Below are 26,554 nucleotides of genomic sequence, written 5' to 3' on the forward strand. Positions count from 1 at the left end.
ATGGATACACGGCCGGCGTCTCTCCGGCTCGCTGGCTGCGCCGGGGCTGCGGAGCGTGGGGGGCTCCTCCGTCCCATGGCCCTGCCCGAGCCCTGAGCGCGCCCCCCACCATGAAGACCATCATCGCCGCCTACTCCGGCGTGCTCCGAGGTACCGGGGGACGGGGGAAGGGCTGGAGATGAGCCTTGTGCCCGGAGGGGATGCTGCGGTGCGGAGCAGCTTTCCGGTGCTTCAGGGGCTGGGGTGGGAGCAGCACCGAAACACTCGGCTTTATGAGATTTCTCCTTTTTTTTTTTTTTTTTTCTTTTTTTTTTTTTTTTTTTTTTTTTTGTGGCCGTAGGAACGTTGTTCATAGGGAATAAGGAGAGGGAAGAGCGATGTGCAATGGCGGGGAGGGAGCTGTAGCTTTCCTTGGGTGGAGGATTACAGGTCTCTGCGCAGGTTCTGTGTTTTAGCAGCTCGGGGTGCGCTCCTGGGGCTGCTGGGAGCGGCTCTAGTTGGGTCTTGCACATTTTGCCGAGGAGCAAACTACAGTGAGTTTGTGCCTTTGCAAAATGTGGGCGCGGGGCACTTGCGTGTAAACGAGTCCTCCCCTCCCCCCCACCCACCCCTTCCTTTTGTCGTGGTAGGAAGAGAAGTGGACTCGCTTTATCGGATAGAGTTAATTCTCAACTTTCTATCCATAGAATTTCATTTAGCTTGGAAAAGGCCTCTTCAGCGAGTCCAACTGTTTCATAATACTGTGTTCCCCACACCTTCATCAAGGGGAAAATGGCAACGTGTTGCTATTTTTGCTCTCCTCTAATGAGGAGGTGAAGATTCACTGCTGAGCAGGAGTTTGGTGGTAGCCAGTTCTGCCAGGTTTGCTTTAGCAGCCCTCTGTGCTGGTGAGTGACTTGTTAAGAGAAGCGGAACTGGTGTCAGCCACTGACACACATCGTGGACAGAGCTGCTGCAGACACCCAACACTTCCCCTGCACGCCGGCACATGTTGGTTAAAGGCTGTGGAGAGAGTATAGGAAATCCCGAACCACAAGCTACTTTGCCTGCTTGTAAAGGCATCTCAAAGGATCTTCTAGGAATAAATTCAGCAAGTATAAATGTTTTGCTAGATAGAGTTTTGTATGCCTTCTGCAAGGGTGCTTGTCTGAAGAAAGGTCAGGATTTGCAAACGGGGGAGCTTTGCGTGACAATGCAGTTGGACAGCGATTTAACTTGTAATTTGTGGAGGGTCCTTGAGTGATTGCTCTGTATTGTGAAAGGCTTTTTGCCCTCAAAAAGCAAACTGCTAATACCTCCTGGGATAAAGAGACCTGTGAAATGTTTTATTGGTTAAACAAATCATTAGCAGAGCTGAAGGGACATGAACTTGGTGAATTAACCTCTGAAGTCTTGATTTTGCAATGGCCTGTCTAGTCCTGGGTGTAGAACTGCTGGTGCTCATCTCAGCCAGGATATTAGATTGATCTGAAGGATCCGTTGTGAACTGACTGGGGAGAAGACCTGCGTGTGTTTCCTGTGTTCAGATCTGTTTCTTAAAATAACTTCACTTGTTTCCATGACTAACAGAGGTCAAGTTATATTTTCAGTGGAGAGAGGTTATTTGAATTAGCATCATCTGAACTGTTATATTGAGAGTTAACTGAAAACTAAGTGCAGAGAATAAATAATTCAGGAAACCTATAAAATATGTAGGGTTGACCTGAGACCTCAGCAGCCACCTTGTTGGCACTGGCATGTTAATGATGGATCTAGGACACATGCATAATTCAAAATGGACTGTGGTTTAGGGACAGTGATTGGCCTCATCTCTAGATAATCCTGATTAGTGATGGAAAGCTGTCTTAACTCTCCTCAGGTCAGTTTTCCTCGGAGGCACCTCATGGGGATCTTGCAGTGATATTTGTGCTTTTTAGCTTAATTTAACTTATTTCTGTCTGGGGAGACAAGGGATGTTGCCTTGGTGACGGCAACATCTACCAACCCCTTGCCAGTGCTGCAGCCTGCATGGGCAGGAAAGCACAGGACTGGCTTCAAAGCCGAATCCGGGTGCCTCCCAGAGGAGCTCTGACTCGGACTGGGTATGGAGATAGTGGTGTGGGACCCTGCAGTTCAAAGCTTGCAGAGGTGATGTGGTGTGGAGGTTCATTCATGAGACCTTATGTACTGCTTGATCATGTTGGATAACTTGTCTCATTACAGAAGGTGTGCAGAACAAGCCCACTAGATTTTTTTTTTCCTATGACCCTGAGTATTTTCTTCCAGGTGTCATGCTTGTGCAAAGGGCTGACTTTGGGGCGAGCATCTAAATGGCTCATACTGTCCTTTAGTCTTATTGTTTTCCTGGCATCTAATTTTGCTCTGGTGCTTGTAAATTTGGCTGAATTAAGTCCGATCCTATTTAAAAACAGGCCAAAAAGAAAAAAAAGGTGCAGGCATCTGCCTCTATATCCATCCCTGTATGTATGCAGAGGAATGTTCCTTGATATCAACCCATTACTGCAAAAATCAGAGAAGACCTTGAACCAATGCCTAGGGTTGGATGATGGTCTGAGACAACTGGTTGGGTAGGAGGGGTTGTGGTCTCCTCATCTTGACCTGCCCCACTTTGGCCATAGGAGGCCCAGGAGGTCTCCTCCTTGTGTTGGGTAGAGCAGCAAGGAGGTCTTGTCTCATGCTTCTCCCTGAGAAAGATGCTAGTGTGGCTGGAACCTTGAAAGGCTGTCCTGTGCTGAAATGTCTTTTCTAATGTTACTTCATCAGTAAGAAGTTCGGGATGAAGAAGATGGTTTTCCTCAGCTTTACCTTGGAGTTAGTCCTACACTGCACATGAGGGTTACCAGACCTGAGTTCTGCTCTGGAGTGGGCAGCCTGGGAGCTCCTGTTTTGGGAGAACAGGATCAGGCTGGCTGCAATGAGGTGCTGTCTCTTGACAGAGTTGATTGGGAGGTGACGGTCTGGGCTCGCTTATATGAAAACCCCTCTTTCAGACCTCTCATGTGCTCTGGACACAGTGATGAGCTGTAGGAGGATGGGTCATTTTCTCTTGTCCAGACCTGTTCAGTGTTGCTAACTTAAATCTAAGCTTGTTGTCTGCTCTGGGACAGTGGGGTTTTGTGGCTACCTCCCTTTAACACACATACTGCTGTAAGTGTGGAGACTGAGGGCTGAGTTTAGTGCTGAGAGTAAATCCAGAGCTAACATAAGTAATCATGACAGATTTGTTTCCTGGGTCTGGAGAAACCCAGCTCCTTTCTAAAAGAGAGGATAGAAATTTTTATTTGCATGTCCCTGTTCAAAATATTGTTGATTTCCAGTCATAAACACACCATACTGCGGATAATGTAATTGAGTAGCTTCCTGGGACAGGAGCAAACTGTTCTAAACTGTGTACAGGGCAGGATAACTATACTCTGCACTAATTGCTCATTACTTTCTTAAATTGTTTACTCTGTAGTGAATATACTTGTGCTTGGGGCACCCAAGTAAACCCAAGACACAAAAGAACTTGTGTTGCTCAAGGGGTTTTACAGGTGCTCCTGCGAGCTGTGTGGGCTCCTGCTCTTGCATGGGTGGCTAAATCCTCCTGAATATTCTAGTACTGGTATGTTTTTCTTGTCTATCTTTGTTCCAATTTCAGCTTCTTTGCAAAATACATGGTCAAAATGTCCATTTGCAGTTTATGCTTTGATGGATCTAATACAGTTTTCTTCCAAATAAGCCATGTGAAGCTGTTTAATTATTGGCCAAGAAATAACATGCTAATTGTCTGGAAAAGGTGGCAGATGAAGCTTGGGTTTAACAAGGTTTCAGTGTATTTTTAACTATATGTAACACTTGTACTTCTCAGTTAATTTCCTTTGCTGACATTTAATTAAGTCATGTCAGTTGGGTGCCCACATGTGAAGTCCTGTTTACTTCCACTCTTGGGATCTTTGATTCTACTTCCCTGCCTAGATAAATGTTGTTTGTGTAATTTATCTGAAATAAACTGTGCTAGAAGAGCACCAGATGCTGAGTCGGTAATGCAGGAATCAAATGCTTGGTCAAACCATTTGCTGATTCCAGGATCGCCTTGGTAGCAACTCCTGTGTTTGATGTTAAATGGAACTAAATGATAAAAGTATGGTGAGCCCATCACCAGCTGCAGGATAGCTGGCTAATGTCCCTGAGCTGCCTTGGAAGGCTGCAGATGACTGCCATCTCTGAGCAGCATGGAGTTCTCCTGGAGAAGTTGTTACTCTGTCCATTGTGACAAGGAATGTCCTTGAGAGCCATGCCTGGCTTAGTGCAGGGAGTATCCCATCAGCACTCCAGGGAATGGGCTGCAGTGTGAGCTGGAGACCAGCTCATCTGAGACCAGGAAAGCTGTTGGTACAGTATGTCTTGTGGAGATATGGTTTGCCAAGGGTGACCCCAAGAGTCATGGAATGGCTTGGGTTAGAAAGTATCTTGATGGTCATCTAGTTAAGGCTCCCCAGTCAGGCTTTCCAGTTCTGGGACAGGTACCTGGAAAATGCTCCAGGGGCTGTGCAGTGTGGCCAGCTCAGGATCAGCTACTGTCGTCAGCGGCAGAAGATGGAGGTTCGGGTTTCTTCAGGATCCAGGATATTTCCTTGGGGAAAGACTGATAGGAATGTATACAAATTATAGTTATGTCTACTGGGCCCTTCTAAAGTAGGTTATAAGGATAATCTGCTCCCTGAAAGTTACAGAAGATGCCTTGGGTTTTTAATATGTGAAAGGTGCTTGGTGTGGGCCCACAGGTGAGTCATTAGGAGGAAGTATTTTCTCTAATGGACTGAACTCAAATGTCAGTGTTGGGTTATTCTTCTGTGGCTGAGTGCCACTCCCCCTTTCCCCCTCATTTCTGTTGATTTGTCAAAGCTCTTCTGGTCTGTGTCACTAGTAACTGGCCTGGTTCTCCAGAGCGTGGAGGGTCTTACCAAAAATGCCTCCTGGCTACTGAAGCTGAAAGGAGATAAGGCTTGTCTGGGGGTTGAATACACAGTGTCAGTCAGACATGATGAATGAGAAGCTCAGGATTGTCTGGAAAGGATTGTCTTGGCACTTAAGTCTGTGAATGCCTGGTTGATGAAATGGGTTAATCTGGAGTCTGCAGGTTTGGTGCAAAGGTAGACCTGATGAGCTTGCCAGTTCGACTGACCATTCCCATGGTCCTTTCCTTTGCTACTGGGCATCTTTCATTTCTTAACTGGGAATTAAATGCTAATATTCAGGCCATGGTAGCTACTGACTTTCCTGGTGTCTTGGTTTGAAAAAACAGGTGTCTGCTAAGGAAGGCAGGAGCCCCCCCTGAAATGGGAAATGTAAATCCCCTCCCCCTGAATTGTTATAAATTTGAAATTAAGGGGGGGCTCTCAGGCAAAGGTATGGGAGCAGGAATAACAGTTCTTTATTACAGAAGAGAATAAAAAAATAACATAAACAATGCAGTTACACAAAACACTGACAGAGTCAGAATACGACCGGACACCCTGTTGGTCAGGGTGTTGGTAGCAGTCTGATTCAATGGTGGCTGCAGTGCTCCTGCAGTGTCAGGTGTGGTTCTGTTGAAGCAGTGATGCTGTAGAAGGGTGCAGTCTTCCTCTGAAGATCCAGTGGAAGAGGCAGCTGTTCCTCTAGGAATCCAGTGGAAACGCCGTTCCGGTATCCCAAAATCTCAGATTATATCCAGGTAGGAATGCTTGGCTACTCCTCCTGGGTGGAGCATCTCACAATGTGATGCTGTAATTTTATCATTCATGCAGTGACATTCAATGTCCCAATGTCCCATTAACAGAAGATGTCTCCCCGGAGGGAGGATTGGCTTGTGGAAGAGATAAAGAAAACTGCCCAATTAACAGAAGATAACTGCTCCTTCTCTTACAGATGGCAAATAGAATACACACATTGCCTTGCAATCTAGGACACCTGGTGTGGAGAATATTGTTCTCTTTGAAGGATACCTTTGCTTTCAGCAAATAACTGACCCAGGACACTTGTCCAAGGGCAGGGGCTTAGAGCTGTCAGGCAAACCACTGCCTTCCCTCTGTCTGCAGGGGTTCAATGTCAGTTTTATGTGGTTCAAAAAAGAAGCTGACAGGTTGACTTGTGCTACTCAATACTGGTCTATTTACTGGGCTGGCAATGCCTACAATATGTTCAAACATCTAGAAAATGCTGAAGTACAAATTCTCATCTAGAGGGATAAACAGCTGTTCTCTTTGGTAAGAGGATAGGGATTTAGCTGATCCAAGGCTGGAGTGTTTCGTTTATGAAGCCATAGAGGTTTGGTAGTGTAAATGCAGGTGCTGGAAGAAAAAAATTATGTGGGGCAGGGCTTTTATTGTGTCACAATCTCAAAGGCCTTTGGCTTCTTTTGGAGGACATAGACGTATGTCCAGTGACACTACTGTTGCTAAATGCTTTCTTTAAACTTGTGTCTGGTAATCCTCAGTCAATAGCAAGACTGTCCACATGCAATTTTGTAAGGTTTTTGGGATAGCAAGTACCTGGAGCTGTGGCCCCTCAGCAAGAGTTGAGCAACCTGGTCTTGTGGAATGTATCCCTGCCTGTGGCAGGGCGCTGGATTGAGATGAGCTATAAAGGTCTCTTTGAATACAAATCATTCTAAACAAAAAGATTTCTTTTACCCTTGAACAGGCAACTGGCTTTGTAAAAAATGGGGTGGAGTTTATCCCTCACTCCAAATTTGGGGATTTGCTACTAGATTTTACAGCATAGGATTTCTGAATCTCACTGCTTAGATACTCTAGTGTGGCAAACCAATGCACGGTGACAGTTTAACTCAACATATTCTCCTGTCTCACCTCAGAAGCAGGAGAACTACTTGCTGGATTCATTCTTAATACTGCACTATATTATCTTGTAAAGAGCTGTCTACAGCTCTAGTTGTTGTTTCAACCTGGATTAGTGCTGTAGGTTTCAGTTCACTTGCAGTTGTACTGGTATGATCTATCCCAGCCTAAAACTTGGTCTGCTTAGAGTAATTAATGCCCAGTGCACTACTGGGATTATTCATGTAACATGGACTAAGCAGAACCAAGGGTCTGAACTGGGTGGTCTGGCTCTAAATTTAGACTGCAGCCTTTGGTGTGGCTCCTCCTTGATGTTGCCAGGGATGAGGCATCTCTGGGTGACCCGTGCCAGTGTTTCACCACCCTTAGAGAAAAAACTTCTTCCTTACCTAATCTAAATTGACCCTCATTCCTATGAAGCAGTTGCTTTACATATTTAAAGGATGCACCAGTGAGAGTATCTTTGTAGAAACTACCAAAAATCCTAGTGCCTGCTCATACCTAGAGAAGCTATTTTCAATCACTTTCATTTGACTGAGTGTGAACACTTGCTATGCTGTTGCCACTAGCAGGTAATATCTTGTCAGCAAGAACTGAACCTATTCAGTGTAATAGCTTCTTTCATAGTCCTAATCACAGGCTGATCCTTAAATACAAAAGGTATGTAATTACACATAAAGTGATTTGTATTTTGGTCAGTTTATTATGGTGCTTGAAAATAAGGTAATGAAGAAAATTGAAGGAAAACCCACTTGCAAGTGCTTCTTTCTGGGGGCTGTGTATACTGTCAAAAGCTGCAGTGGGTGGTTCTTCATATAGAAAGCAAATGTTTTCAGTGTTTTACCCGCTTCTGGGTTTTTTCCCCGCTTGAATTCTTAAGCTTCTACAAGAGTGGCTTTCAGCTCCTTCCCTCTTATTTACTGCTTTAGGAATGCGGATAGTTTTCCTTACTCGTAGAGCTGTGGATCCTCAGGGTTGTATGTTGAGGTGTTCAGCCAGCATTTGGGCTGTGCTGAGGGAGGCCACAGCACAGAGCTTTCCTTGAACAGCACTGGGAGTTGTGCAACAGGCCTTGAGAAGGGAGAATAGCTCACACCAGAGCCAGGTGTCTGCTTGCCTGTGGTCTGAGGCAGCTGATCTTTATCTTACTGTGAGCTCATGGGGTTCCCTTTTACCAAACACCCCTCTGAGGAGCTGGCAGTGTGAGGTGAGAGTGTGTTAGGAACATGGGTTAACATCCTCTGCACTTTTATGGTCAGGTTAACAGAGGCTTGCTTGGGTGGGTACTGATGATTACTCATTAATCCCCTCCAGTATTCTGAAAAAAAAGCTGAATGTTGGCACATGGCAGTCCTTCCTCTTCCAGGATGCCCAAACTCCATGGAAAATATTAGCTTTTAGCAAGGCTTGCTGTAAAAGCAAACTGCAGGTTTATCTGAAAACTCTTACTAAAATAAGTTGGACTTGATGACCCTTCCTTCTATGATTCTGTTTCAAAGGAAAAATATTGTTTCCTTTGCTCAGTGTGCAAACGTAACTTTATTTCTTTTATTTGTCTTTCTTTAGGCACGGGATCGAACATTCTTTCTGCTCTGCAGGATTTGTTCTGGCTATTGAAATCCAAAGTAGAGAAACAACTCCAAATCATCTCTGTGCTGCAATGGGTTCTCACTTTCCTTATCATGGGTAACACGTTTTGGCTGTAATTCTGGAAGAATTTTAATGCAAAATGTTAACTTTTTCATAAGTGTTAATTACTAGATGTGTACTGCAGCAGTGTAGTTCCTGGGGTACATGGTTACCGTAAACCAGTTACATTGATATTTTCAACTATAAATGCCTTTTCCTGGCTCTAGAAAATCATAAGAGCTATGGAAAGACTGACTGATGTTTAGCTTGTGTCAGTGTCCACCATGCAAATGAGCCTGAAACAATTGGAAATGTCTTAGTTGGCTTGCTTATGGGAATATCCAGAGATTTCTTAGAAGCAGCTGGTAACTGATGCAAGTGGATGCAAGAGGAATGCCTTCCTCTTGGCTTGGTCTGCTTCCAGGAGGTATCAGCAATGAGCAAGAGTTGTTTGTGTTAGACCAATAAAAGAGTAATATGTTTATTACCTGTTTATCCCTGGGTACTTGGATTATGTGAAACCTCAGGCTGCTCTGCTCCGTTGGATTGTTAATGATTAAACTGGAGAATGGCTGCTCTCAGCATCTGTCTCACTCTACCTTCCCAGTTCAGTTTGTGCAGAAATGACTGTGTCAGTTTTGGGTGGGATCCTTGGCACCCTTGTGGGATGGCTGATACAGAGCAGGTGTAACCTGTGGAAGATGTGTGTAGCTGTGGGGAAAAATCCCTTTGGTGTGGGCCACAGAGAAATCTTCATGCTCATCAAGTCTGAGGAAGCAGCTGCCCTACCTGGAGATATAAGAGATGCCTGGAGGCACCATTAAGGGGAAGTTGAGGTTTTCCAGAGCTCTAGAGGAAGCTGCCTCAGCCCTCCATAAGGGGCTTTTGACCAAATCCAATTTATTTGAGGATTAATGACATCAGACTGAGACTAAGATTTCAGCACAGAAGAGTCAAAAGGCAGGGGGTGTAAATAGAGACCAGAACCTGCTGCAACCTTGTTTTCTTCTTTCTTGCACCTCTCCAGGTATTGCTTGCACTTTAATCCTCATGTATATACTGTGCACAGATTGCTGGGCGATTGCTGCTCTGTATTTAGCCTGGCTGGTATTTGACTGGAATACACCAAAGAAAGGTAAATATTGCAGAAGAGATACTTGTTGTTCAAGTGTCCCTGTCTCCATATTTGGACAAAGAAGCACTTCCTTGTAATGGATGACTTCTCTTCTTAGTGGGACTTGGCTGAATCACTGACCAAATGCATTATTCAGTGTAGCATTTAAATGTCAGCCCTCAGCATGAACAGTGACTGCAGGTTTCATTGGTGCTGAGGGCAATACAAAATTAACATTCACTGCTATTATGCCATTGTTGGCTTTTACTAACATTTTTATAAGGCATAGGTTCTTTTTTTACTTCTGAAAGATCTGAATGTTCAGGACCTTTTTGTCCTGTCCAGCTCTTGCAAGGTGCAGATTCTGATGTGATTATCAAGGTGTGGCTCCTCTGTGGAGTCGGTGTTGCTGCAGATTACTTTATTTCAGAAAAAAAATCCCAAACCTGTAGAAGCCAGCTCTGGGAACCAGCAGTGGTAACAAGCTTTGGCAACTGCTTTTATAGCCAGATGAGCACAGTTGTCCATTGCTTCAAGATGACTGAAACCATCTGAGATTTTGGCCTTTCTTAAAGGTTGAATTGGAGTGTTTCTAGTTTGAATTGTAGAGTTGTCTACCCTGTATTTGCAGTCAAGCCTTAATTTGTTGGAAGTACCTTGTATTCCAGAATGTGCGTTGATTTCAGTGAATGATGCAGGTCTCCCACTTGGAGGGATGAAAGTGTTGATTCCTCTAGTGAGAAACCAAACCCTGGAGTCCTTCAGGCTTTCTGATGGACAGCCATGTGGAAAGAGTTTTAAAGACATGATTCCTTTTTTTCAACAGGGGGAAGAAGATCCCAGTGGGTGAGAAACTGGGCTATATGGAGGTACTTCAGGGATTATTTTCCAATAAGAGTAAGTAGAAGTTTAACTCTATACCCTGGGGTTTAACTGCTTTAGTGTCTTGTACTGGCCCTAGTCTGTCTATGGCACTGAACTGTAAGCAGGACATAGCCAGTTACTATTGCCACACTGCTGCTTGTGGCAGCTGTGGTTAGAAAATCTGAAATGTATTACCAATGGTGGCAATGTGATTGCCAGAAGCTGCTGTTTCTGGTGGTTTTACCAGATTGCTGGAGGCAGTGCAATCCTTGTTCATCTCTCCAGCTTCTGGAGACATTGGCACAGGTTGTCCCAGCAAGTGGTGGCTGCCTCATCCCTCAAAATGTTCAAAGCCAGGCTGGATGGGGCTTGGAGCAGCCTGGTCTAGTGGAAGGTGTCCCTGCCCATGGGAGGGAATTGGATGATCTTTAAGGTTCCTTCCAATGCAGATCACTCTGTGATTCTCTTCTGTGCTGCAGCGGTCCTGTGTAGTGCCTGACCCTAACACTGTTCCCCTCTCATAAATCATAAAATCTAGCTCAGTTTCTGCCTGTTTTCCAGTAACACTTCTGCTCTGGGATGTATTGGGCCAGAATATCTGGGACCTCTGTGCACCAAAAGTCAGCATTTCACAGGGGGCAGTGAAATTTGTCCTCAAATCTTTTCCCTTTGGAGAAGTGGATTTTCCAGCAGTGGGAATTGCTTCAGTTCTCCAGCTTGTAACTTGCTCACCACATACTTGTATTTTTCCTACTGGTTCAGACATGTTGCAGAAAGAGGACAAGGCTGCCAGGCTGCTCTGGGACAGCAGAATTAGCTGGATGACTTGGAAGGGAGCAGGGGTCAAATTCGGCTAGGAGGGAACTCGATCCTCTTTGGAAGGGCACACAGCTGAAAGGACTATTATGTAAGGTTGTTGGCAAGTTTTACTCAGCTTGACTATGAGGGAGAGACCTTGATACAGCTTTTGAGCTACCTATCCCCAAGATAGTCTAGCCTCAGAAAGGAACAGAGAATCCAGTTCCAGCAGAATGCCAAAGCGGCTTAGACTGGATTCTTCCCTTGCAAAATCACTTGAACTCTCAGGGTACCTGAACGTGCTGCTGGTGAACAAGCCTTTTGTTGTACTCTGAGAAGCACAGAACCATTTAGGTTGGAAAAGACCTTAAGAGCAAGTCTGACCATTAACCCAGGACTGCCAAGTTCACCATGAAACTTGCTGTTGTTAACAGGTAATTCTTGGCAAGTCTAAGTGTATACAGAAAAATTCACTCTGCCTGCACAGGCTGGAAGTCAGCCTGGGTCTCATGACTGACAGAGAGCTGAGCAGGCTCTGCTGTTGAGGATGGGTCTCAGATGTGTTGTGTTCTAGTACCAAGTCCTTAGTGCTGCACTAAACACTGCTGCCTTGGATATTGCTGAAATGGGCTCTGTTATGCTGGGGACTTGGTTCCAAAGGGTCACCTGCAGTGCTGGTTCTGCTGTTCCATCATTCCTTTGATGCACATTTATCCTTATCTTCATGGAAATATGCTCTGCAGAAGCCCTGCAGGTCAGATTCACTGTGGATGTTGAAAGTTTGTCAAAGAGCTGGGTTGTTTAGGTAGGTTTAGAGATGACATGGGTAAACTAAACTTTGCAGCAGTTTTTATTTAAATGCTTGCTAGCTCACATATCCGTTCGTGAGAACTCCTTATGGGTGTAATTCCTTTGCTGCTAAGGGGGAGGAATTGTGCAAGGTTTATGGAGCTGACTGGTATTTCACATGCAAAGGGCAGGAGTGCTGACAGCTGGGAGATGACTCCTGCACGTGTTTTGGGGGAACAGCCAGCTGGCTGCAGGGCTGGGAAAAGCTGCTGCAGGGATCTTAGGGCAGAGAGGTGTTCGAAGTGCTTTTCTGCAGTTACAGGACTGATGCATGAACAATGAATAATGTCTCTGGATATTGAGAATGGTACCAAGAACTAGAATGCCTTGGGCTTGCTGAGAGCATGGGAACTCCTGGGTAAAACTAGTTACCTGTTCTTTCCCAAGAGGGAGATGGGTCTACAGAGGATCTTGTTTAACTTGTTTTAAATGTTCTCTCTGCAAAAATAATTTTTACTGGATTCTGATCTGTGTAATGGCTCAGGAGGACTTGGTTTGTGTCCCAGGCTTATGGTTTGTCAGGACAGTCCTCTGCTGCATCTCCTCCTGTGCCATGTGTCTGCTGAGCACTGCAAGGACAGATCACACCAGTGACAGTCACACTGGTGGCACTTGTAACGCTGAAATTGCCTCCAGCAAAGTCTGCATATAGAGCTGTGGTAGCTGCATCCATACCTGCACAGGTACCAGCTGTGCTGGGCTATCAGCTCAGATTTAATTCATAGAATCATGGTACAGTTGGAAGGGACCTTAAAGCTTGTTTCCTCCCCTCTGCCATGGTCAGGGACATCTTCCATTAGACCAGGTTGCTTCAACCAGGCTGTGTAGCCTGGCCTTGAACACTTCCAGGGATGGGGCAGCTATAGCTTCTTTGGCAGCCTGTGCCAGGGCCTCACACCCTCACAGACAAGAGCTCCTTCCTATTTGGCTTGCTGTATTAGAGGAGCTGCATGAGAATCAAGCTCTGCTCCAATGTTTGTGCTGATTAGGCTGGTCTCACTAGAGTCAGCAATGCCTCCCAGCCTGAAACACCAGGACTATTGTACCCCTACCTGGAGATATGAGGTCATGTTTTGTAATACCAGGTGGATTTGGAAAGCAGCCTGAATCTGTCTCAGTTACTCAGCATGAGCTGAGTTGGCCACATTCCCTGGAACTTCATGCAGCTGCTCTGACAATAAAAAGTTATTTTAGGGCACTAGAAACTTAAGTTTGTCTACTGGTTAATGGCTGGCCTTGCAAATAGTGCTTTAAGCTAAGCAGCACATGAAGTGGCTGAGGAATGTTCCAGAGAACTGAGTCCTGAACTTGAAGTGCAGGTGAAGCCCAAGCCCTTGCAGGTGTATGCATGGGGCTGGACTGAGCAGACATCATCTGCACACACCATCTCCATCTCATGCTTGATCCCAGCAGCCTCCTAAGCACATGCTGATCTGAGGATGTCGTGCTGGCAGTGCCATGACCTAAAGGTTTTGTTTAGGTAGAGAAGCTGTCACCTGAGCATGTGAACATCTCCAAATGCAGGAGGACCCCAGGCAGTCAGGGCTTCAGATCTTTGGCTTATCTGTGTCAGACTGTGAGCACAGTCAGGTGTGTGCAGGGAGACCTGCTCACTGCAGTGGAGGAGTTGGCATCTGGCCAGAGCAGGAATTGCTGCCAAGAGTGTCTTTTTTTTTTTCCCCTCAATTTGTCTTGTATTCTGTGTCTTGGCTTGCTTCCTGGCAAAGTTCCTCCTTAATCTTTGTACATGATTTACAGAATGGAAATAGAAGGGTTTGATTGCTCTGTCATAACCTAGTGTAGTGGCAGACCCATGACAGGGAGTTAGAACAAGCTGAGCTTTAATGTCCCTTCCAACTGAAGCCATTCTGTGAATTTGTGACATATATAAAACTGGGAGCCTGGTGACAGGTCTTCAGGTCCTGGCTTGCACTGCTGGGAAGAGAAGATAATTTCTTCCATTGTGTTGCTGGGTGTGATATGGCTAAGTAGAGTTTTTGGGTTGTTTTGCAAGCTTACATGCTCATGAGACCTGCTGCTTGGATCCTGCAGGATGAGCTCTGGTTTTCTGCTCTCTGCATGCTGCCAGGCAGTGCTGCTCAGCTCCCACCCAGACAACTGAATTTTTTCCTGCTTTCTGGCTCCTGGTGCTGAGCAGCAGTGGTTCTGCAGTCCTCTTTCTCCCCTACTGAATGTGCCACTGTTGCTAAAAATAAAATTGGCAATATGGTTCTTTAGCTGTATCTGGCACTCAAATATTAACACTCATTTTCTTTATGCTGTTGCACTGGCTTACTGCTTCTGTAGGCTGGCTTAGTTCTGTGTAAAGAAATCTGTTATTATTAGAAAGGTGCATGGACTTTGCTCCCAGAGAAACAGGTTTGGTCTCTTAACAGTAGCTGGGAACAGGTGTGTTAGTGCAGTGGGGAGAAGGTTTATGTTCACTCCCAGTACTGATTGTCCAGCTGAGATGCAGCAGGGATGTGCTGACTCTGCCTCATCGTGGGAGCACCAAGGCTCCAAAGAGCTGTGGGGGAATGGACAAGACCTTGGAGGCAAAAGGAAAAACCAGCTGGAGGTTCAGAACAGTGGTGATGTTCAGTGACAGCCACAGCAACTCCTTGGGGCAGCCTGATAACACTGTTTGCTTCTAAAGGGAAAGGCGGTTCCAAGAAGCAGCAGTGAGTGATCAGCCTCCTGAAGAGAGGTATGGAATCATAGGATGGTTTGGACTGGAAGGGACCTTTAAAAGCATTCTAGTTCCAAACCCCCATCTTGTGCACTTCACTATTTTCACTCTTGCTTGAGTCTAGAAATACATGACTTACACTACTTCAAAAACTCCTGCTTCTAGATTAAATTTAGGGAGACATGAAGGTATTGGCAGGTCATACCCTCCCTCCCTGGGCTGAGTTTGTGCATTAGCAGATTCAAGACCTCTGCTTGCAGAGAAGTGCCCAGCCCTGTCTGATGTCTGTTGGTCTTAGGTTCCCTGGCTTGACTTGGGTGGAAGAACACATAGAATCACCAAGGTTGGAAAAGACCTTGAAGATTGAGTCCAACTATTCCAGTGCCTTTTGGGTAATTTTTCCTAATATGTGATCTGAACCTCCCTTGATGCTACTTGAGGCTGTGTCCTCTTGTCCTGTCACTTCTCACCTAGGAGAACAGGCTGAACCTCACCTGCACCCTCCATGTTTACCTTCTGTGAGCCTCTGTGCTGTGGGACAGGTGTAGAGGGCAGTGGCAGCCTGCATGGGACAAACAGGGGAAAAGCACACATGTATGAACATGAGGTGAAATCTCAGCACTCTCCCTTGCCTTTGTTTAGTTGGATCCCTGCACACCCCTTGCCCAGCTCCTGCAGTGCTGTGGGTTGTCATGGGTATTGCCAACCCTATGGCTCCATAACGGGAGCTCTTGGAAAACAGCCACGGTGATAAGGCTGCAGCTTGGCTGGGGCTCCTGTGAGGTATCCAAGCAATGGCTCCACTGGGATCTGGGTGTCCTTGCATGTGGTGGAGGGGCTGGAGTAGAACAGTGTGTCTTCCATATGCATGGCTCTGCCAAGCTCAACATGCGGATGCCTCATGCTCCAGAAGGATGAGGACAAACCTCCTTTCAGCTGTGTTTCCTATTAAAGGAGCTGTGCTTGGTGCAGGTGAGAGATGAGGCTTGGAAATCACTACCTTGCTCTGACAGGAGCTTTAAGGAAGGGGTGTCTGCTGCTTGTGCAGCCAAGCCTTGTGTCTGTATCTACCAGGCCTGTAGTCAAAAAGTCAGAATATTGTCTAGGCTGGAAAAGTTCCCCAAGATCATAAAGTCCAACCATTCTGCTAGAAGTGCCAAGGCCTCCACTAACCTGTGTGCCCAGGTGCCACATCCACAAAGCTCTTAACTCCCTCCAGGGATGTGGGGTCCACCACCGCCCTGGATAGCCTGTTAGAGAAGTCTCTTTACAGCTGAGCAAGAATTGATAGATGGAGGGGTTGCTTACCATATCACTACTTTTTTCCTGGAGATAGATGGGTTTTTGGTCTTTAGTCTGTGATCTCTGTTTCTTGTAACTGATCAAGGGGGCAGCCCTTCTATCCTAGGAAGTGAAAGCAAAGTCATCTGCTAATTGGGAGAGAATAGGCAATGGGCTCTGCAGAGCTGTTGCAACCACAAGCCTCTATGCCTTCTTCCTGGAGTTCTACATGACCTCAGAGCTAGAGGAAATTATGAAGATGCCCAGTCACCTTGCAGAACCTCCTGCTGCATCATGCTTGTATCACAGCCACTGTTTTAAATAGCACAGGAGCTGTAGCTTCATCTGAGGACAAGGCTGAGGACAGGGAGAAGGGAATCAAGTTTCTGGGCATGCTGCTTTAGTGTGTTGCAATGGTACTTCAGCTCCCTGTAGCATGATCCAACAGAAAGAACTTGCATAAACACTCCTTGTCCAAGGCAGTGGCACATGCTGGTGTGACATCTTGGAAATCTGTGGAGTTTTTTTTCCTATGGAAACTGATGCAGAGTGGCCTTTGCAAATATAGTTTGAGGGATGGGGTGCCAAAGCCTCACCTTGTAGGTCTGAGAGCTACTGGGGTGTTGCAGTTGGAAAAAAGTGGCACTGTTGCAGCCTGAAAAAGAGGAGTTGTTTAGATTAGATATTAGGAAAAGGTTATAGACTCTCAGGGTAGTGAGGTCCTGGCAAAGGTTGCCCACAGAAGCTGTGGCTGCTCCATCCCTGGAAGTGTTCAAGGCCAGGATGGACAGGGCTTGGAGCAACCTGGTCTAGAGAATGGTGTCTCTGCCTATGACAGAGGTTTGGAACAGGATGATCCTTAAGGTCTCTTCCAACACCAACTATTCTGACAGATGGAAAAAATTAAATTTGGTCTCTGTTTTTGTAGGATGATGCAGCAGCCCTGCTGTGTTTTGTCCTGTGTGCTTCCTCAGACTGCACATGTACTGCCTTGGGAAGATGCTCTGACACATGGGATGCTGCTGCTACCTACAGCATCACAAAAGCCCCCTCTGGCAGTAGTGGTACCAGGGAATGGGTTGTTCTGTGCTAGCTAAGACAGCTGTAGAGAGTCCATGTTCTGCAAACAGAGGAGCAAATGGTTAGGAATATTGCATGGCATGAAAACAATGTGATCACAACTCCTAGTGCATGCCCTGCAGGAATCAGAGATGGTTTGAGGTGTCTTGTTGACCCTTTGGCATGTAGGCCAGGGCAGAACCTCTTAAAAGGAGGGATAATTTCCAGTGGTTACCACCCTTCTGCACATTTTCCCACTTGGAAGGCAGCCAACAGGCCCATTAACTGGTTGGCTTTTTTTTCAGGCATTAGCTGAACTTGCTTCTGCTGTGAGACAGTGATGTTTATGTTCTTTCTGCCTCATACTGGGATGTGAGCCACTAATGTGCTGAGAGAGGGCCTGGAAGGAGGCAGCTGTGGCTACAGGACTGAAGAACTTGATTGGTTTGGGCAAGAGGTGTGTCAGAACACTTTAGGAAGAAGCAGAGAAGCAAAAGGCCCAGGCTGCAGCAATCCATGCCCTATTCCTACCTGGCTGGCTTCTTGTGTCTGAGATCAACCTCTTTATCTTACTTCCTCTGCTTGGGAAACTGAACTCTAAATGGCTGCTCCTACCAGAGCCTCTGAAATCCAGGAGAGCCTTTACATGAGCTCCTAGGCTGTTCTCCCTGATGGGAAGAGAGACAAAACCTGGAGGATGTGATTTTTTTTTTTTTGCTTCTCCCACTTTTATTTACTATCTGAAAATATCAGTCTTCAATTGAGCTCTTTTTTCTTTCCTAGCTGGTTAAAACCCACAATCTGCTGACCACCAGGAATTACATTTTTGGGTACCATCCACATGGCATCATGGGCTTGGGTGCCTTTTGCAACTTCAGCACAGAGGCCACGGGTGTTGGCCAGAAATTCCCTGGGATCCGACCATACCTTGCTACCCTGGCTGGGAACTTCAGGATGCCCATACTGAGGGACTACTTAATGTCTGGTGGTAAGCACAATCACACTGTGCCACTTCTGCTTTTGCTCTTGGCTCTGAGCTGTCTTTACCTCTGTCAAGTGAAAAGCTGTGTAGGAAGCTCATGTAACCACTTCCTGCCAGTAGCATCACCCAAACATTGTTTTCATATAGTTGTCAAGAGGAAGCTGTGTATAAATGTGAGAAATCCTGTCTAGTGGAAGGTGTCCCTGTCCTTGGCATAGGGTTGGAACTGGATGATCTTGAAGGTCCCTTCCAACCTAAACCATTCTGTGATTCTGTGAATATGACTAATTTGGGCTGCAGGGACTGCTGTTCCTCTGTGTTCATCCTTAACTCTAGGATACTCTTGTCCAAAACCATAGTAAAGATATCTGACAACTGTGGATGGAACCAAGTTGCCCTAGTTATTGTGTGAAGGTACGGGAGGAAGTTGCACTGACTGAAAATACTGAGTAACCACGGCCAGCTCGGCTCCTGGGCTCACTACCACGTTACTTGTCACACACCTGTGTTTTGTGGTGGTGGTGGATGCTGTCTCCACCAAATTGCACTGCTGGGTGCCTTCCAGGGGTAAAGAGTCTGAAGTATTGCACGATACCAGCTGTTCACAGACCCCCTTCCCTGGGTGTGTTCCTGTAGATAGATCCCACGGATTATGCAGTGATGTAAGTGTGCCAAATTCCATTAATAGGTCTGTTTTAATGGAGGCCGGGATTTTCATGCTGGAGGGCTTGTAAGTTATGACTGGGCAGAGGAAACAGTGTTTAAAATACCAGTAAAATGTTCTTGCATGGCCTGGGCTTCCTTTTTGGAGTGAGAGCACCTGTCATTTAGATAGAGGTGAGGGAGTAACGCTTAAAGTCTGTGAATTGAACAATCCAGTAACTTGTTTGCTGTTTCTGGAACTGATTCATCAATAAATTACTTTAAAACAGATATCCTAATAAGTCCCATGGCTGGGAAGACAAGAGGAGTAGCTGTACCTGACTCTGACTTGTTAGAATTGACTATTTCTGAGATTACTGTCTTAATTGAGGGAGAGAAAAAATAACTGGCTCTGGTGCAGAGAAGGTGTTTGTCCCTATCTAGAAAGGGCATATCTCAAGCTGGTTTGTTTTTATTTTCCTGTACTGATGTTAGTTGCTGTGTGAAGCCCATAATTTGGGAATTCCCAGGACAGCAGTACATGAGAAGTTTGGATCTACTTTCCACTCTGTCATGTCTGTAAATTTAGTTGTGTTGCTTAAGTTTCCATGCAGCCTTTTTATACTTTTTTAAACCATCTTTAATCTGTTCAGTATGACTGGCAGACAAGTCTTGTGGCCAGCCAGAGCTGCTTTCTCCTTTTTGGAAGGAATGTGGGAGTAGGCATTAGCAACATCATTGCTGGCTTGGCTATCCCTGAGCATTGTGCTTAAACCAGAGGAAAACTGTGCTTCTTTGTTTCCTAGGATTTAAGCAAATCTACAGGTGTCATGAAGTTAACCTTCTGAAAGCCATAATTTGTCTTCACTTTCCTATACCAGAACTTAAAGGGTGCTGATACAAAGGCTTTACATCAATTGGATAGTGCTGATAATTCTCTCAGTCCTGTTTTCTGTGGATGAACCACTTCCAGGTGAAATTATAACAAATCCTAACACTGTACCAATACACACAGTTGGTTTACAATTAGTACAAATTCTTAATTTTACAGCCTACTAGAGGTTAAGGTACAGCAGGGACCCTACAAGGCATGAGGGCATGACCAAAAACCCTATATACTGTGTGAATGTGCTGAAGAGCAGAATTTTATCTATTGTCACTTGTCTCCACGTCTCATGGGGACTGGTGCTTTAGGGCAGAGATTGCTTACTAAAGGTGAAGGGAGGTCCTACTCTTTCCAGTGTGGAATGGAGGGAAAGACCTTCACAGACACTTTCCTCAGAGTATGGATTTATGTAACACTCTCCCATAAATTGCAAGAGCTTCATATTATTTCAGGTCTGTCTTAAAGGTTTGTCCACTTATTCTTTTTATATTGCTAAATCTATTGCACATCTATCCCACTACCTGATTTTGCTGAGGAATTGGTCAATATCAGGCTCTCATCCCTCAAAATAAAACAACTGATTTCTTCCTTTCTAAAGGTAAAACAAATCCTACTGTAAAGTTGACATGGAGGGAGGATGTCTGACACCAGTGCCTTTGATATCACTAGATATAGAAAATCCTTGCTGAAGCCTTTTGATAAAGGAAAATTTTTGAGAGCTGATGTTTGTGGAGTTTATGAGCAAGTCTAGTGCTGCCAGGTCTGTGAACTGCTTGTTTAGTTGAGGAATAGGTTGCCTGCTAACACTGCCTGCTCTGACCAGAGGGAGGTTGGACAGCTCAACTTGCAATTGAGGCACAAACTTTGTGCTGTAAATATGAGAACATCCTGAAGTCCCCAGCCAATCCCGTAGCCTTGTGTTTGTGTCCTGAATGCAGGTATATGTCCTGTGAACCGTGACAGCATAGACTACATCTTGTCCAAGAATGGCAGTGGCAATGCCATCATCATCGTGGTCGGAGGGGCAGCAGAGTCCCTGAACTGCACCCCGGGGAAGAACTCCGTGACGCTGAAGAACCGGAAGGGATTTGTGAAACTGGCTCTGCGGCATGGGTAAGGGGCACCTCAGTGCTGGAGCAGGACTGCTGCCATGGGGAAGGTGCTTTTATTTGAACAACCTGGTCTAGGTGAAGATGTCCCTGTTGAATGCAAGGGTCTAGGACTAGATGGCCTTTAAAGGTCCCCTCCCACCCAAACCATTCTGTGATTCTGTTCCCTGAAGCAGCTGATACCCTGGAGGGATTTTGTGGGTGTTTGCCCAGAACATCAGACATGAGGGTCCTTTGCCTTCTACCTCTGAGCAAGGTGCAGGGCTAGGGGGATCCCTGGGACAGCAGGCGGCTTCCACAGCAAGGAGAGGCAGTGCCAGTATGGGGTGATGACCTGTGCAGTCCCCCTGATCCCCATGTGTCTGAAAAGAGATGGCCATTAAAAATAGGAGTTGAGTATATATGGAAGCATGTCCCATACCTGACTGCACAATGTTCCACCAGCCCATTGTCAGTACAATTCTCTTGTATGCCTTCAAAGTCTATCTATTATGTCAGTACCCTGTGCTGCTGAGAGAGCTCTGAGCAATGGTACCAGCAGCTGTGCAGCCTGGCAGAACACACAGCAGCAAGTGTGGGGCTGTCATACGAGCTGCAGTCCCGGGGGTGGGGTCCTGACTCTTTCTGTCTTTCTAGAGCGGACTTGGTTCCTGTCTACTCCTTTGGGGAAAATGAAGTGTACAAGCAGGTGATCTTTGAAGAGGGTTCCTGGGGAAGATGGGTTCAGAAGAAGTTCCAGAAGCACATTGGCTTTGCTCCATGCATCTTTCATGGCCGTGGCCTCTTCTCCTCCAACACCTGGGGGTTGTTACCCTACTCCAAGCCCATCACTACTGTTGGTAAGGTTTTAGTATAAACATGCTGTGTGCCTCTCTAGGTAGCAGAATACTTGAGTCTGTGCTGTACACCTGCTGTAGTTTGGTCCTGGAGTCTTGACTATAGAATGGCTTTCCCTCCTCTATAAAAACCTTCCAGCAAAACTGAGAATGAGCTAGAAGAGTTTCAAGTTACAAGCCTTCAATCAATGTTCTGCAATTTTGCAAGAGGGCTCTTTTTTGGGGGAAAAGGCTGTAGTTATACTTTTTTGGCCTTGAATAGCTAAAGTCAGAAGCAGCTTGGCCCCCCCATATTCCAGTGTGATGCATGTCTGACAGCTGAGTATTTAAAGCCAACCCAGCTTTGGCTTTGAGTCTTCCAACCCAAAGCAGCAGGGCTTTAAGGGAGGAGGGGAAAAAGGTCAGCTTTGCTTTTGTGGTGTGTATAGGGGAATACCCAAGAAGAACTGACTCTTGGCTCATGTTAATTGAGGAGGGATTTATCACTCTGCTGGAAACAGAAGGGGGACTTCCTAGCCACCCTGAACAGTAGATGCATTTGTGCAGCTAAAGCAGATCTGGTATTGCTGCAGATGTGGGGTGTGTCCTTTTGTGGGACAGTTGTGCTTCAGAGCCTGGTAAAGCTGTGGGGAATCAGGCAAACCTCTGCTGTAATGGCAAACTGTGCTATTCCAGAATGGGTGTGCTGAACTACCATAGCTGTGTCCATAGAGGACGAATACCTTAGGTTGTAGGAGCACTTAAGCTAATGTGAATTTGTCCCTTTTTTATCAGTTGGAGAGCCCATCACCATCCCCAAAATTGATAATCCATCCCAGCAGGATGTGGACTTCTACCATAGCATGTATGTGGACTCCCTGATCAAACTCTTTGACAAATACAAGAGCAGATTTGGCCTGCCGGAGACTGAGGTCTTGGAAGTCAACTGAAGGCACTGGCTCAGCAGCACCTCCTCCTCTCAGAACCAACACATCGTTTCCAGGAGTCCAAGTTGTCACTGTGTACTTGAAAGCCTGTGTGGGTGTATGTATTCTTCAAAGCAAGTGTTTAAAGTATTGCTAAACCACTTTAATAAAGGCTTTGCTTTAGAGAAATCCCATTAAAACATCTTTTCATACAAAAAAAAAAGCACAACTCCCCATTGCTGTGAGGATTTGGATAAATGATTGCCTTTGTAATCTGCTGTATAATGCTGTTGGATCACCAGCAATGAATTAGAAAAATTCCTACAGTTACTGTACCCACTAGCACAAGGAGTTTTGGGAGAGTAGGATTCATCTGGTTTTTCAGTCTAAAAAGCAGCAGGTTCATTTGAGCAGCCTGGCAGTTTTACAGGTGTGTTGCACAAGAGCCCTGTTGAGACATGCTCACGTAGTCCAAGGGTATTTCTGCTTTGGAAAAGCCCTTTCTGGAGGTACAGTTGGGCTGCCAACCCCCCTGGTGTGGCATCTATGCTGGATGGTGCAGAGAGAGTCAGGTGAAGCTTGATCCATAGTGCAGTGGATGATTTTGTGGCTGTAAATTCACCACTGTATTTTAAATGTCAGTTCAGAAGCAGGTAATGTCCCAGGTGCTGCTTGCACAGAGGCTTGTAGCAGGAAATATGAGACTTCTTCATAGCCACAACTCCAAGGATAAGCTGTAGGAGCAGTGGTATGGTGCAGTCATGTAGCCTTGGTGTTGCAGACTTTTAGGGTAGACCTTAGGGAGAAAATGCAGTGGGATTATTGATGCAAGTGCTTTGGATCCCAGAAGTATTTGGGGAAATACAGGAGTTACTTCTGGCCTGAAGGTGGCTTCTAATTACTCCATCCAGTGAATGTAAAGGAGTAGCCTTTGCACACATAGGCTCTAAAGTGAGCTACTTTTAAAAGTATTTATAAAATGTTTATGTGGATGTTAATGCTGCTTGTAGTGAGATTTCTTGGGAGTACAATTTGTTTATGTATAAACCCAAAACACTGCACTACTTGCATGTCTGACCTGCCTTTTCAACCGTTCAGTTGAGTGTATCTTGAGCTCTAAAATGTGCCTTTCTTCCATGCAAGAGGATGGTACTTCACATTCCTGGAATCTTGCCTCTAAAGACAAATGTTCATCTGTCATATTTGATAGATTATTGTATTACAGAGTATCAATTTTTGTACAAATTTCTAGAAATAAACTTGGGCAAAAATAGTGGGCTGCTTTGGTCCCTTCAGTGTTGCAGGTTTTGTGGCTGCTATTACAGCAGTAATTTGTATGATTGTAGTTGTTCCTTTTTTCCTGTGGGGAAAAAATTGTTTGTCTCTACAAAAGCAGACTCACAACAAAATCACCATCTCTGGAAGTGTGTAGTGGTAGACCTGGAAGTGTTAGGTTAAGGGTTGGACTTGATCTTAAAAGTCTTTTCCAAGCTTAGTAATTCTGTTCTACCATCTGCATGCTCCCTGCATGGGGCAGCCAGGTTAGTTTAAGCAGATCTTTGTGGTTTAAAGTTGGGGTTTTGCTTGGGAGTGTACAAGGAGCTGAGGCAGCCTCCATCTGTGGACCTCCAGTGAGCAGATACAGAAAGCACATTCCCTATTGCCCCTTACAGCAGATTTCTTTGGGTTTTGTTGCTGCCAAGAACAGAAAATGCTGAATTGCATCCCTGATCCTCAGGTGAAGAAATCCGTCCAGCCCCTTTCAGTACTTAAAAGGGAGCTTCATAAAAAAGCGTGATGAGGGCCAAATATTAACTTCTATAAATAGGCAATGAACCTAATAGAGAAGAGATTCAGATGGGATTTGTACAGAAATTCTTCCTAGTGAGGGTGGTGAGACCCTGGCACGGGCTGCCCAAAGAAGCTCTTGCTGCGTCATCCTTGGAAGTGTTCCAGGCCAGCATCCTGGTTTAGTGGAAGGTGTCCCTGCCCCATGGCAGGGGAGTTGGAATGAGATGAGCTTTAAGGTCACTTCCAAATCAAACTACTCTGTGATTATTCTTGTCAGAGCCCCCAGACTTCTACTACTGGAGGTGCAAAGTGCTGCAGAAATAGCTCACAGTGCTGAAAAGTTCATGTGGGCTCTTGTAGTAACAAGGGAAGTTTTAACCTGTTGTTTTTGGGCTGGGTCTGGCCTGTGAACCATGGAAGTGATCAATCAGCGCTGGCTGACTTTCACAGCCTAACAGTGCTGTTCTCCAAGGTGAAAGCCAAACTTACTCTTTGCCCTTTTCAGGCGTGGCCAATGGAATTTTAGTCTCCTGCTCAGGAAGATAAACCTGATGTGTTGCTTGCTTCCCCTTTTCCTCACCCCTAGTAGGATTGATTTGTATCTCTGTGTTCTGCTAGCTGACATGAAGGTTGTGTTTCCAGTGACTTCTCTGGAAATGAGTAACAAGAAAAGCTCTTTATAGCTACTTGTGACATGTCACTGGAATCCACCTTTGAGGATTCCATGAACTGGAGGGGGTCAGTTCTTGCAGAGCTTTTTCCAAGCAGTGTTTTTGATTATCAAGTTTTAGATCAAAGCATAGCTGCAGACTGAAAATCCCCCTAAAACAGAGGAGGGAGAGAGTTATTTCAGACAAGGCTCCATTGCAAAAAGGGATATACTAATGAATATCCTGTGATTTTCCATACTGCAAGGTTGGACCAGCTCTGCTGAATTCTTGGCTGTGCTAAGAGTGTAACAAGAGATTGACACTGAACGTTGTTCTTCTGCTATTACCAGTCTACGAAAGAGGAATTTTTGTCTGATCTCAGCTCATACCCATGTTGTCTCATACAGTAGTGTGCACAAGGCAAAATGCATCTTGGGCTGATCTTGCAGTGTGGCAGCAGCTCAGGGGAGGTGACCTGGTCCCTTTGCTTGTGAGGCCTCACCTGCGCTGCTGCCTTCAGCTCTGGAGTCTCCACAAAGACACAGACCTGGCAAGTCCAGAGGAGACCACACAGAGGCTCTGAGGGCTGGAGCCTGTCTCTGCAGACAGACTGGGAAAGCTGAGGATGTTCAGCCTGGGAAAGAGAAGGCTTCAGGGAGATCTTAGAGCCCTGCCAGTGAACAAAGGGGCTCCCAAGAGTTGTAGAAGGACTTTGGGCAAAGGTACGGAGGACTAGGACAAGGGGCAATGGCTTCACAGTGACAGAAGGGCAGGGTTAGAAGGGTTTTTAGGAAGAAGTTCTTCACTCTGAAACAGTGGCACAGGTTGCCCACAGGAGCTGTGGCTGCCCCATGCCTGGAAGTGATCAAGGTAAGGCTGGATGGGTCTTGGAGCAACCCAGTCTAGTGGAAGGTGTCTCTCCCATAGTAGGTGTGTGGAACTGGATGATCTTTAGGTCGTTTCCAATTCAAACTATTCTGTGCTTCTACGAGCTTAAGCACTAATTGGAGTTAAAATTACCACCTCCGACTTTGTAGTGATAGCCTTAGAACAGGCTACCCAGGGAAGTGGTAGAATCATGATCCCCAGAAGTGTTCTATAAGTTTATGGATGTGACTTGTGGACAGTGGGTTAGTGGTGGCAGTGCCAGGTTAATGGTTGGACTCAATGATCTTAGAGAGGACTTTTCCAGCCATGACAGCTCTGTGATTCTTTGGTTCTATGACTAGGCTGTGTGTTGCTGGGACTGTGTCAGGATGGAATTGCTATGCTCTTGCTTATCTAGGTCGCTTCCCTTGGCTGAGATAGGCTGCTGTCCACTATAGAGCAGCCCTGATAAAGCTGTTCTTACAATCTCTGTTGAGAAATGAGCATCTTCGCTTTCCTGTGGACCTGCCTTGCCTTTAGCTCAGCAACTTCCCCTTCCTCTGCTTTTGTTTAGTTTGGTATAAGAAGTACATTTGTACTTCTCTGGTTCTTTAAGATCTCCCTGTCCTCCTAACATTCCTCATTATACCTGCAAGAATCCTGATAAATCTGTCCCTCATTACAGGCTGGAAGAGGGGACTTTCCACTTTCACCAGTTTTTCCTCATGTGTTTATACATAGTTACTGTCCTATTTTGTCCTCTTTGCCTCAAATCAGAGCTC

General features: G+C 45.7%; 1 protein-coding gene across 1 annotated transcript; it reads left to right on the forward strand.

Moving 5' to 3' along the window:
- Positions 1 to 23,737, forward strand: DGAT2 (diacylglycerol O-acyltransferase 2). The gene is made up of 8 exons (XM_066568525.1): positions 1 to 150; positions 8,388 to 8,507; positions 9,478 to 9,585; positions 10,391 to 10,461; positions 17,888 to 18,092; positions 20,553 to 20,727; positions 21,360 to 21,562; positions 22,334 to 23,737. The coding sequence occupies exons 1-8, from the start codon at positions 111 to 113 to the stop codon at positions 22,486 to 22,488; spliced, it is 1,077 nt and encodes a 358-aa protein (XP_066424622.1). The 5' UTR covers positions 1 to 110; the 3' UTR covers positions 22,489 to 23,737.
- Positions 23,738 to 26,554: the final 2,817 nt, after the last annotated feature.

This window comes from Molothrus aeneus, chromosome 2 (genome assembly GCF_037042795.1).
Source record: "Molothrus aeneus isolate 106 chromosome 2, BPBGC_Maene_1.0, whole genome shotgun sequence".
Lineage (NCBI taxonomy): Eukaryota > Metazoa > Chordata > Aves > Passeriformes > Icteridae > Molothrus > Molothrus aeneus.